The sequence below is a fragment of the Phoca vitulina genome, unplaced genomic scaffold (genome assembly GCF_004348235.1).
Source record: "Phoca vitulina isolate PV1807 unplaced genomic scaffold, GSC_HSeal_1.0 scaffold3, whole genome shotgun sequence".
Classification (NCBI taxonomy): domain Eukaryota; kingdom Metazoa; phylum Chordata; class Mammalia; order Carnivora; family Phocidae; genus Phoca; species Phoca vitulina.
Window position 1 is genome coordinate 27,109,344 of NW_022589706.1, and position 13,611 is coordinate 27,122,954.

Here is a 13,611-nt window from a genome sequence, read left to right on the forward strand (position 1 = left end):
CTGGATCTTCAGAGCCTATTTACATTAAACAGGATAGCTCTTCTTGCCTCTGAAGTTCCCCAATAGCATGTCTGTAATGCTGGTCACATTATTAGCCAGGATACTGTATCATTCAGCCACACTGCCTTCCAATGACTCTTTCTCAAAGGTTGGTACTCTGCTTCATCAATGTGAGCCTTCCCCAAAATATGTAGGTAAATGTGAATCAATATTCTTTTTTCTGGTCCTGTTTACCATTCAGGATTGGATGCTATAAACATAGAACAAGGTATTTTCCAGTCTTTTCTTCTCCTGGATTCTTGAGGTAGTAATCATCGCATCCTCAGAATGGGAGCTCTTTTGATATTGACTGAACCCTTGCCTTCCACACACTAACACCGGTCGGGGGGTTAGGTGAGGGGTTCATATGTGAAGAGAGAAGCACCGTCCTACTCCTGCAAGATATGTACTTTGTACTTCCCTCTTCAGCATGGCTTAAGATAGGGAGAGCACAATGTCACTACATCAATGGCAGGTAAGAGACGACATTGATTGGAAGGCCCATTGGTGTTCAGTCTGAAAACCATCCTTGAAGGACTACCTAACACATGACACAGAGCCTACAGCAATGGTGGTTATCACCCTGGATGCCAGATGTTGGGGGAAGAGGAGGAGTGCAGGGAAAAAGACACCTGCCACCATGCTTGCTATCCTAAGGTGTTATAGACAAGAGGTGGCACCACAGTCAAAACACAGAGGGACACAAGCCCACACTGGTGGCTCAAGCCCAAGGATTGGTGGTAGACTATTGATAGCTCTGACCCCTGAAGTCATCTTGTGTTCAATGTGAGAGTCACCCCAAATCAGTGTGTTACCACTATTCTGGTGGCCCAATCTTCGGTTATCCCACACTGCTTCAGCCAGCAAGAGTGATCTGCTTGCCAGATTGTCGAACTCAAATTGGGGCTCAACCACCAGACTCTGAGAGGACCCCATAGGCATGAGTTCCAGAGCTCCTCAGAATACCTGGTTGACCTCATGTGCAAGACAGAGGGTCAGAAAGCATCTTTAAGGGGACAGTGAAGACCAGGATCCACGTGGGTCTGGGCCTGGACCAGGGATATATCGCTTAAAGAACACTGCCCACTTGGCAGTACCAGACCCTAAGAAGGACTTAGAATTTCAAGGAAGGCTCTCCTAAGAGTTGGGGGCTGGGATTGGGGGAGAAGTGTGAGGCAGTGGGGAGAGACTGCAGAGTTCAGGCACAAATAATTATGAACAGTATAAGCAGGATATGCAAGGGGCCCAACCCAGGGCCCTGTTGTTAAGAATGGAAACGAAAGGATCAAGATGGTAAAATTAAGAGGCACCTTGTCCTAGATTGGAAAGAAAAGCCTCTTCAGTCAAAGAGTTGAAGGACTAGTGTTTGACCTCAGGCTTAGGTGAGTCATTTAAAATTCCCAAGCCTCAATTTCCCACTTAAAAGTGAGAGTTATACTTGGTAAGCTCTAAACTCTCACTCAGTTTAAATATTCCTAGTCCATGCTTTTCTTGAATGGTTCATTATAATTCATAAAAGAGTTGAACCTCAGGGAACATTTGCCATAAATTACATTTAAAATTCTTCTCCCTCCAAACCACTTGGAAGTAGAGGATTATAATCTCATGTTAGTATAGACCTCTTTGTCATGTTTATAGAATATATAGAACATCGTCAACACTGGACTCTTGGCATCCTGAAAAGATTGTCATTTATCTGCAGAGATGCCCAGTAGTTGTGAAGGCACCCTGAAGAATCCAAGACAGACTTGAGCAATATTGATAGAGCTCAATATCCTTGGGGGGGAAAAAATGGAAGAAGCTCCAGGTTGACAAATGGCAAGGAAATGAAAAGCAACTTGCAACTTCACGAGACCTGAAATCACTTTCAAAACATGATCAGTGTCATTACACAGGGTTCCATTGCAGCATGCAGTCTGTGTAATGCTTACTTCCTCATCAGTGTCATGCTTGAGGAGAGTGGATCCCTTGAAATCCGGAATGTCTTGGGTAAAAAGTATATCATCAGGTTTGCACAAGGCTAGGTGCTACCTCTATCTCAAGTCCCAATATTAAACTTATGGAAAATTCATTTTCTGGTATGAGCCATAAGAGTCAAAACCAAGCAAAGTAGGACATTTTTGATGGTATCTGAGTTTCTGAGAAAGGAATAGTACAATGGTCTGATAGGTAAGATTTAAGGGTAGTCCAGCTGCTGAAACAAAAAGTAACTGACACCTAAGCCTGATGTGTTATTTTTTTCAGTTGTGATAAAGTACATTTATTTTTAAAACTGTATTACTAAACTGAGGATTCTACCAGGGGATAACTCAATCCTGGTGACTTTAGGGCTAATGTTACCTACTTTATATGTTCCCAATTAACTAATCTTTAACAGTGAGAGTCTCATACTGAGTCATTTACTCAAAATTTACAAAATCTTCCTGCAGTGTCTGTCTGACTCACCCAGAAGCCATGAATCACACTAATAACAGTGGCCCAGATGCTGTAAGCCTGGTTGGAAATGCATTCTCCCCATTTTCTGCTCTCCCTGTACTGTGGTTTCCTTGGATTTACCCTTCTACCAAACAGACTTATGGGCTCACCAGGGAGGAAGAAGAGAGACACTCACGCTCAAGGCTACTGAGCTCTAGCTCCTCATAGTAGACTGGTCATTAGCCAAATGGTAGCACAACCTGGCTTGGAGAATAACACCCAACTCTGTCCCTATACTCTCAGGTTGACCATCTTGATTACAATTTCTCAAATGACTACTAGCATGAGGAATTCATAAGACCACAACTATGAGGAAATAAAATAGATGCAGAGTCCAATTTTACCCTGCTTAAGAGATTAGTTTTATTAGATTGAATGAGATAAAGTAGATGTTCTTATAGGCCAAGAGCAACCACATACTGGCAATTTCACATGATTCAAGCTATACTCAGAAATCCTTCAATTCTGGATTCTCAGTCTTCTCAGCTGACTTTCTATCTTGAAGCCAGTTGGGTCCCTGCTACGTTCCTCTAGCTTACCTAACATAAACATTCACTGACACCTTCTCTGAACCAGGGACTGAGCAAATGGCTGCTGAAAATAAGGGCAGAGGGGAGTCTGTCCTAGCCTTTGAGGAGCTCATAGTCTAATAAGAAAGGGAAACTTTAAAAACTTATATGATCAGTGTGGTGATAGAAATATGTCTGAAGTGTTATGGAGCATCAAGGAGCACCATACTTGGAAGTGAGGAAGTTTTCATAAAAGAGTTGACATTTGGATTGTACCTTGAAGGATATGTAAGATTCCCTCAACAACCAGTCATGATACCAAAGAGACTGAATGTTCTGGGAAAGGTCCAATAACTTGCTAGTGCTCAATGATAGGATGCATGGAGGTAAGAGGAGATTGGTGTCAGATTTTAAATATGGCTGTTTTCTTCCTTTATAGGTGTGTAAGTCACAGAAATTTTTCTTAACCAACTGAGCCACCCAGGTATCCCAAGCCACAGAAATTTTTGTAATCGGGGAAATAACATTTCTAATCAGGGAAGTAACATATAATTTTACAATATTTAGAAAAGCTTGTTTTCGTTCTATGACTAGTGAGACTAGAAAGGAAGAATCAAGCAAAATGAATAGGATGTATAGGCTTTAAAAATTATCTTTATTGTACTTTTCTACCTACAAAAGAAATACAGATTCACTTAAGCAATCCCAATGTTATAGAAATATACAACATAGAAATCAAATGTTTTCTGTAATACAACCTCCCAGACTCAAACCACTGTTACTTTATCAATGTACTGGTGTAGATTCATTGATACTTTTATTTCAACATATAAACCACCATATTAGTATAATTTTCCCCATACCAGTAAATACAGCACTACCTCATTCTTTTTAATGGCTGTGTAATATTTTGTTGCATTAATGAACTATAATTTATTGAATCAACCTTTATTCTAGGAAATGTGAGCTCTTTTCAATTTTTCAGGATTATAAACAATGCTGGGATGAACACCTTTTTACATAAGCCTTTGCAAACTTGTGTTTCTGTAGTATACATTCTTAGAAATCCTTCCAGGAACTGACATGAAAATAATAATCATTTTTCATTTTAATGATATTGCCATATTACCATCATAAACGTGTATCAACTTCTATCCCAACATTGTATGCAGGCCCAAATTTCCCTGGGGGAAGAGAGGATTTTATAGGCAGTCTGTTCTTATCAGAGAGATTGCAGAACCTCGAGACTCTTCATTCAGCTCCACGAATGTCTGTAGTTCACACATCTCTCTGGTTTCTAATAAATTAACATTAATAGTGGCTCGAAGATTTGCCCAAAAAAGTTTACATTTATGCCTATCCTTGGGCCATTCCAAGTATGCTTTCTTTTCCAGAAGAGCTTTCAGCGTAGGATACCTGGTAGGAATGCAGTAGAGTGGAATGGGTTCCAGTAAGATAAAAATTATGTAATCAGAATTTTCATGGAAGAGACTGTGGTGGGCAAAGTAGAGTTCATAATGGTACCACTCACTCTGGACAAAGCTGGGAGACAAAACAAAGATGGACTTACAGCTTTTCTCAATGCAGTTCATGATATTTTCAGTAATGCTCTTGCCAGGGTCAAAGTTTCCCTCATGAAGGCAAATCAATTTCTCTTCTTTCTCTAGATTGGGGATTAATTCATGCTTCACCCAGGTAGAATCATGTTCACTGTATGAAATAAACACATGGAACTGGACATCTCTCTTGAGTTGTTCTTGGGTTGTCTTTCTAATCCTCTGCAATGTCTGTGTCCATTGACCCAGCATCCTGAGATACCAGGGCAGATCAAAGTAAAAGCAGCAGAAGGCCACAGCCATCCCCAGAACTAGCATGATAACCGCAATGGTGACAATCAACAGAGCTGTGTTGCAAGATAACTCAGGAAGATGAACATCCTTTAACCGAGTCCCCTTTAGATTCAAAGGGTATTCACAGATGTACGAATCTGACCATCTGATCATCATGCCCTCTGAATATTTTCCAAGCTGGATGAAATCTCTTAATTCACAAGTACACCGGAATGGATTTCTTCCTGCATTCAGAGTCTTAACTTCCTGACAGCTCTGAAAAAAATCCAGAGATGGGCTGAGAATTAAGTTCATTTCAATGTTCAGAATTGAGAGTTTACTGAAATGACTGCACCCAGGAAGATCGGTTAGCAAATTAAATGCAAGATTTAGCACTTGCAAGGACCTCAGATGAATAATCTCTTTAGGGACAGTTTGAATTTTGTTATTATTCAGGTCAAGTATTTGAATACTTCTGGGCAAGCACCTGAAAACAGAATCAGCAAGTTCGTTGGATGACAGGTTCATAGTGAGCAAGGTTTCTGGCCAAAAGCAATTTTCATCATTTTCATGTTGTAACAGATTCTGGCTCAGATCTAAGTGCTTCAAGGATGTGTTGTTGGCAAAGAAACTCACTAAAGAAAGTGTCTCCAATTTATTGCCCTTCAAAATGAGAGTTTTCAAATGAGGCAATTGGATAGGTTGCTTAAACAGGTCATCCGTTAAGATATTATTAGCAAAATTTAAATATTGGAATCTTGTAGGATAAACAGGAAACAACATGTGTGGCATTTCTGCATCTGATATAGTCAGGTTTTCTATATCCATTTTGGTAAAAAGCAAGTAGATCCTCTCCTGTGGAATATAAAAAATTCTGAACTGTACGTGCTCCAATTTCATAGTTCTCATTACAGTATTTGAGTAATCAAATGAATTGTGGTCAAGATAAACCTTGCCTCCAAAAGTCAGGTGTTGGTTTTGGAAGCATTCTACTGATGTATGCCAAACAAACTGGAAGATTAGGAGAAGGTCATCCCAGAGTAAATCAACTTTGTTAAGTAATAGAACAGAGGTCTTGGAATCCTCTAAAGTAAGATTTTGTTGAGTTTCATAACTTGCAAATTGGCTTTTGCCATTTATATTTGTCATTTCTAGTATTTTTGAGGTCTTGATTCCATCACGCAAAAGAACCCAGAAATTTGTGTTCATTGGTAAAACAATGTGAAGTTTTGTTGTGTTTAAGATGGGCAGGCTACCTTCTTCATAATGAGAAAGACTTCTCAATCCTAAGAAGACAGTATTTAGATGCAAATGAGCAATTTTCTGGAAATCTGATTTTTGTATTTTTGCCCCACTTAAACCTAGGATTTCCAAACGTGACATGTTGCCAGTTTCCTCACAGATAGGCACAGTGTCAAAGTCATTGAAAGAAAGATCTAAATGTCTGAGACCTGCCAGTGAATACCAAGTTACAATCTTCAATCTGTTATAAGACAAATCTAAATATCTTAACTCTCTGTTGAATTCAAAGGTCTTGATATCCAGCTCTTGGATTCTGTTATGGCATAGAATCAAAACTTTCAGTTTAGAGACAGAACGAAAATCTAAACTCTGGAGTTGAGAAAGGAGGTTGTAGGATAAATCCAGTGTGGTTGTGGTTGGGGTCAAGTCTGCAGGAATCTTTCTTAGGGACAAGTTGGAGAAATTGGTCGTTAACTCCCTTTCTTCTGGCAGCTTTGAAGCCCAGCCCTGCACTGACATAGCAATGCTACAAAATACGTAAATGCTTCTGATACGTTTCATTGTAATTCCAAGGATTCTATCACTGGTTCCCTTATATGAATGATGATGAGTTCAAAATCCTAGAAAGACATATAATATTAAGCATATAATATAAAGTGGTTATGTCATTTATTAAATTCTACAAGATTGATTATTTATTTGTTTGTTTGATTATTTTAAGTAGGCTCCATTCCCAGCATGGAACCCAACGTGGGGCTTGAACTCACGACCTTGAGATCAAAACCTGAGCTGAGATCAAGAACTGGACACTAAACTGAGTTTCCCAGGTGCCCCAGTATAGAATATTTTTAATAACAAAATTTCACTCTATTCACCAACAGTTTGGAATAGGGTTCCAACCTGTATATTGAGTCTTTGACTTGATCTGAGAGCTTGGGTTATAGATTTCCAAGCTAGTTACTGTGCCATATCCCCACCGCTGATGCAAATCAGGATTCCCAGAAGGGAGATATATAATAGTTGGCATAAGTGCCTTTCTCCCAGTTCAACTTAGGAATTTCATTGCCAGGTCATACTCAACATTCTCCCTTCTGGGCCATTTTGATAGCCTGAGGCTTTAAGAAAATTGAAAGTAAAAATTTGTAAGGCTTTACTCTTTTAGAGAAGTTTAAGGCTCACAGCAAAATTGAGGGGAAGGTACAGAGATTTTCCATATCCCCCCACCTCCACACATGCACAGCCTCCCCGATTATCAACATGCCCCATCAGTGTGGCACATTTGTTACAATTGATGGACCTACATTGACGCATTGTCATCACTCGATGTCCGTAACTGACATTACAGTTCACACTCTTGGTGTTGGGCATTCTATGAGTTGGGACAAATGTATAATGACATGCATTCATCATTATGCATACATTCACTGCCCTAAAATTCCTCTGTGCTCTGCCTATTCATCTTCCCCCTGCTCCACAACCCCTGGCAACCACTGATGTTTTTATTGTCTCCATAGTTTTGTCTTTTTCAGAACAGCATATAGCTGGAAACATACAGTATGTAGCTTTTCCAGATCAGCTTCTTTCTCTTACTAATTTGCATTTAAAGTTCCTCCATGTCTTCGCATAGTTTGATAGCTCATTTCTTTTTAGAACAGAATAGTATTCCATTATCTGGATGTACCATAGTTCATTCATCCATTCACCTGCTGAAGGACATCTTGGTTGCTTCCAAGTTTTGGCAGTTATGACTGCAACAGCTATAAACATCTATGTGCAGGTTTTAAGTTCTCAATGAAGTAATTTTTTATTACCAAATACTATGGGCTCCTGAATTAATGTTAAGGAATCGTTCCTCAACTTTCATATTTGTGGACAGAGAGAGTCCTTTGAGCTAATATCTGATTTTCAACAACACTTACCCATTAACATGGCAGGTCCAAAACATAGAAATAAACAGAATGGTTCCCGTCTTTATGGCTGCATATGTCTTCAGGTTGGTGGCAAAAGCAATCTGGATCACTGCCAAATAATAGCAATAATGATGAAAGCAGTTTCCATTTCTTGGGGGCTTTCGACAGTGCCAAAATATATACACCAGGCCTGCACAGGTACATGGGTGCACGCATGCGCGCGCGCGCGCGCACGCACACACACACACACACACACACACACACAGCTCCTCAGAACAATGGGACAATGTGAATAGCCCGGAGAGGTCTCACTACACCATATCTTCCCATGGAGTATATCCTTTCTTCTTCCTGCTTGTCTGTAGGAGTGACAAGTCTGAGGAAAGTGAAGGTAGGTGTGTATTGGACACATGCATGGATAAGCAGGAAAACTCACCAAGCTGTTTACCTTGCTTTGGTATTTTCCCAGTGCCTGGTGTGGGAGAACATAAGGTTTAAGAGTTAATGAATTTAATATTAGACTCTAACTTCTTCTCCCCACCTCCCCTACTGCCTCCTTTCTTGATAGAGTCCCAGGGGGCCTTTCCTACCAACCTTATGCCTCTTCAGTCATTTCCTCCCAACAGACAGAGGAATCTTTAAAATGCACATCAGACTCTGCCACTTCCCTACTCCAAATCCTCCACTGGTTTCTTATTTCAACCAGAGGAAAATCCCAAGTCCTTGCAAGATCTGACATCTTCAATCCATATCTCGCAACTCTTGTCTGGTCATTCTTTACACTTTCCAAGCATGCTCTCACATCAGATCTTCGAACTTGTACTTGCTGTTCTCTTTCCAGAATACACTTTTCCCAAATGACAAGTGGCATGCTCCCTCACTCCCTTGACATCTCTGCATTATGGTCACCATATCAGAAAGACGGTTTTGGACCACCCTCTACAAAATACCACTCCCTAATTGCTCTCTATTCTCCTTATCTTAAAGTTATTTTTCTTTCTAGCCCTTCTCACCACCTAACATTTTGTTCGTAATCTCTCTTTTCTTATCCCCCTACTAGAATGTAAGCTGTGTAGGAAGAGAAGTTCTATCTGTTCTATTCACTGCTATAGTCCCAGTGCCCAGAAAAGTTCCTGGCAGCATAGGTACTTAATACATATCTTGAATAATGAATACTGTGAAAATCTTAATTCTTCAATTGTCTCCGTTCTGTGTCCAATCAACAACTTGAAGTCTGACTCTTCTCTCAAAGTCCTCAGCATCCATGAGTTTCCTCATCTGTAAAATGCAGGTAACAGTACTGTAATAGTACTCTCCTCACAGAGTGTTGGGATAAATAAATGAGATAACAAATACATAGACATACTATGTCTGTAGACATAAACAAATAATGAGATAACAAAAAGACATAGACATGGAGATATGGATTGATAGGTGAGGGGACAAAACAGGCAGAACTCAGACAAAAGGACACCTGGACTATAACCTCACGCTCATCTGGATTTTTCTTTCTCTAGAACCTGCCCAAATTTGTCGTTGTTGTTGTTGAGGAAATTCTAGAAAATGTAGGTATTTCCCAAAATAATTTAAAAATGCAAATACTTTATAAAACTGTTTTGTAGAATATAGGAAAATGGACACAGAAATGCTCAACCATCTTGTGCCATGACTATGAAGAGAAAACTTTGATTTTGATATTCCTTGTTTATTGTGTGCTCAGTGGAAGGGGCCACAAAAGGCACCGGGTGGGGGATGGGATTGAGAAGATGGTAGCCTGGAGCTGGCCTGGGGTTTTCACCTTTCCACTGAAAATATTCTTCCAATCTATCCCAGGTAGTCTTTTCTTGGTCATCTCCTTTTTATGTAACCCTTAATATAGCATCCAATGATCAATGTAAGAACAAATATGAACGTAATAAGACAGCCTCTATGATGCAACCTTATGTTCATGATAATTTTCCAGATTTTAAAAATATAGCAAAATAAATTTGTTACCAGTACCCTAATAGTAATTCATTACCCACATTTAAGATGGCCTGAGTAACTTGTTCTGGGTCATGAATCTATATATTTATATCTATTCAACAAGTCTGATAGCATCTCCAAGTTGACTCTATCATGCAAATGAGGCAGTGGCCCCTTGCTGTCTTTCTAGGTAACAATAACTAGCATTCACTGAGCTAAGTAATACTAACTTCATATAGCTTGATCCTTGCAGCAACTGCCTTACAGGGTCAGTGCTATCACTGTTCACCTTCTACAGGTATGGAAGGTGGTGCTTAGAGAGGTCATATAACTGCTGCAGAGTCACAGAGTTAACATACCAGCGCCTCGTGTCTTAGTGACTCTGCTGCCTTGTCTCTCTAGGATGAGTCAAGGTAAATTTGTTTTCAAATATGTTCTAATACCTTATCACAATGAAATTACATCTCACTAAGTCATACTGATTCTTTGAAGTTTCCCATTATACAGTCCAAGGAACCTAACGAGTAAGTCTGCAAATGGCCACCCAATTTAGGTTTTATATCAGTTACTTACAAGGACTGACATGGATTGAGCCGTTATGTTGAGCCCTATCTTGCTGGAGCCACTGTATTTTGTTAGAGCAGCCAGCCCATGTCCTAACTATGTACTGTCACACTTAAAATAAAACCCAAACTCTCGATACTGGTTTATAACACCCCCCATGAGCTGTTCTGGCTTCTTTCTGGGATCTCACTTCATACCACACCTGTTCTGACCTTAGCGCCCTGCACTAGCTTGTCCCCCTGCTTGGGATGCTCTTTCCCCAATCCTTGCTAGGCTGGATTGTCTTGTCATTTAGATCTTGGCTTACAGATTATTTCCTCTAAGAGACCTGACTTGACCACCTAATCTAAAGTGGCCAACTTGTGGGGTGCCTGGGTGGCTCAGTCAGTTAGGCAACTGCCTTTGGCTCAGGTCATGATCTCAGGGTCCTGGGATCGAACCCTGTGTTGGGCTCCCTGCTCAGCAGGGAGTCTGCTTCTCCCTCTCCCCTCTGCCCCTCCCTCCCCCTCCCACTCATGTGTGCTCTCTCTCAAATAAATAAAATCTTTAAAAAAAAAAAATAAAGTGGCCAACTTGCTATTAGTTCACATCACCTTATTTTATGTCTCTTCAAAACATACTGCTATCTGAAACCTTTGTTCATTTATTTATTGACTGTCTCTTCCATCTCTTACGCCCATAAGAAAGGAGCTGATGAGCTTGTTCACTTCTGCATCCCCACCACCTAGAATAGTACACATAGTACATGCTCAGTAAATACTTTTTAAATGTATATATGAATGAATGATTTCAATTTTGTATCTCTTAGCACAAGGTGGCACATAATATGCTCTCAAAAATGTGTGTCAAATGGATGAATTTGTGTTGTGAATTCCTGATATGGTGCATTGCATGATGGTCAAAGAATGAGTTTAGTGTTAGGGATTGATTGATTTGTGTTCAAGTCCTGTCTTAGCTACTCACTGGCTGTGTTAAATCGGACCATTTATTTAACTGCTGAAAGGTTCCATTTTTTTCATCTGTAAGTGTATTTTGTGCAGAGGCCTAAAAGAGATAATGTATACAAATCACTGCTGTCACGTGTAGCTTATCACAAGTGGTGGCAGTCATCTAGGTCCAGAGTAGGGTGATTTCAGGCACCAATTTTAAGGGGTGTCAAGAAACTCAATAATCAAGAATTATTAATCAAAATAATCAAAATTATTTAATTTTTTAAACATTTTAAAAAATTAATTTGAACATAAAAATCCACAATGAACAAAATATCAAAATTTTTCATAAAGACAGGATCATTATTCCTGATTTTTCCTTTTGTTTCAGGATCCAATGTGGCTTGGCCGGACCCTGGCAGTTAGAGTCCTTAAGCTGACAAAAGTGTTTTTTGACATTATCATTTCACAGAGTACTTCAAATTGTAGCTCCTAAGTTTGGGGGGTATGGCCCTTGAAAAATGCAGCAGAATCTAACCCAGTTGCTACCTCTGGAATCCCCTGAAATGAGGTGTCATAGATTTCATATTTTACTGACTTCTTCTCCCTGCCCAATACCACAACCTCATCTGTAACTTCTTCTAAAGAAGGGAGAGGAACTTACTCTTTTTGAACTTCTCTAAATATAATAAAATTAAAAAGTCCTATCAGTCAATTCATGTATACTATGATATTTCATTTCAACATTTTAAAAAGTAGGACATAATTTTTTTTTATGAAAGATGCATTCAATATGTATTATATATTGTCCTACTCCTACTACTATTACTACTATGCTGAGAGCAGGTGAAAAGCGGAGAATGACTTTCTTTTTCTTTTTTTTTTTTTTTTAAGATTTTATTTATTTATTTGAGAGAGAGAGAATGAGAGACAGAGAGCATGAGAGGGAGGAGGGTCAGAGGGAGAAGCAGACTCCCCGCCGAGCAGGGAGCCCGATGCGGGACTCGATCCTGGGACTCCAGGATCATGACCTGAGCCGAAGGCAGTCGCTTAACCAACTGAGCCACCCAGGTGCCTGAGAATGACTTTCTTTAATAGCTTATGATTTAAAAGTCCAAATCAAAAGACACTATGAAATGACTATTGGTGGTTTAGCAAAGAATACTTAATCATATTTTTCCCAGTGATGCAAAAAAGTGGAGAAGGGGTTAAAACCTCAGAGCCTGTTGAATGATCTTTGCAACATAAGAAAGAGCAAGAATGACATTTTTGAGTGCTTCCTTTGTGGCTGGCATAGAGCTAAATGCTTTCAAATGCTATCTTGTCCAATCCCTTCAAAAACTCAACAAAATGGCGACATTTTTATCCCCTATGTCACAAATGGAGGAGCTAAAACTCAGAGGTTAAGTAACTCACCCAAGGTAACCCAGTGAATAAAGGATAGAGTATGGATTTGAATCCAGACCTATCTACTCCCTTCCAGAACCCAAACTGAAGGCATTTCAAAACCTGAAATTAAGTCGTTTGGGATGTGATTACCAACATTGATTCCACCATCAGGGCTAGCTGTCATGGTGGCTTCTTCCACCCTTCCCACCCCACGTGCTTCTCTGTAAAGTGGCAAGCAGCTGCTAGTGGACACTCTGCTAGGTGTCATAAAGCTCAAGAGACTTTGCCTTCATGCCTTCCTAAGTTATGATTTCACAAGAATTGAAACAAAACTTAGAAAGTACACAGAACTCTAATTCATAACTCAGCATAGGTGGTCTGTGAGAAAGCTCTCCTAGGAATCAAATGCCCCGGTGCTATTAATCATTCTGTACTCTATAGAAGCCTCCTCGCCATCTTTGGGCACTTTGGACTTCTCCAGGCAACTGAACAAGATCTACATTGCACAAAATCCATCAGATGTGCCCCATGCACATGCAGAACTTTTAAACTAGTAAAGGAGCCACAACGATGCTTTAAATAGCCAAGCAGCAGATGTTATTAACATGCACGACAGGAAGAATAAAAGCTGGAGAAACCTCCCCACCATGATGGGAGCATCCATTCTGGGTAGAAGGACTGACCAGGTTTAATCAGCAACCAGTGAAAGGAAACCCAAACCTCAAGCGCCTGCAAGACAGTTTCTTAGATCAGTAGCCCC

General features: G+C 40.0%; 1 protein-coding gene across 2 annotated transcripts; it reads right to left on the bottom strand.

Moving 5' to 3' along the window:
* Positions 1-3,665: 3,665 nt before the first annotated feature.
* TLR10 (toll like receptor 10) lies at positions 3,666-9,155 on the bottom strand. 2 transcript variants are annotated; one of them, XM_032400188.1, is made up of 3 exons: positions 8,453-9,155; positions 8,014-8,113; positions 3,666-6,714 (listed from the first exon to the last, which is right to left on the bottom strand). In XM_032400188.1, exon 3 carries the CDS (start codon positions 6,653-6,655, stop codon positions 4,226-4,228), a length of 2,430 nt encoding a protein of 809 aa, XP_032256079.1. In that variant the 5' UTR covers positions 6,656-6,714; positions 8,014-8,113; positions 8,453-9,155; the 3' UTR covers positions 3,666-4,225. The 2 variants fall into 2 exon arrangements, with proteins under 2 accessions (XP_032256079.1, XP_032256078.1); XM_032400187.1 differs by having other exon boundaries at positions 8,441-9,155.
* Positions 9,156-13,611: the final 4,456 nt, after the last annotated feature.

Excerpts from the sequence above, each read along its gene's own strand:
- TLR10 (XM_032400188.1), bottom strand. The coding sequence starts at position 6,655 with ATGAAACGTATCAGAAGCATTTACGTATTTTGTAGCATTGCTATGTCA.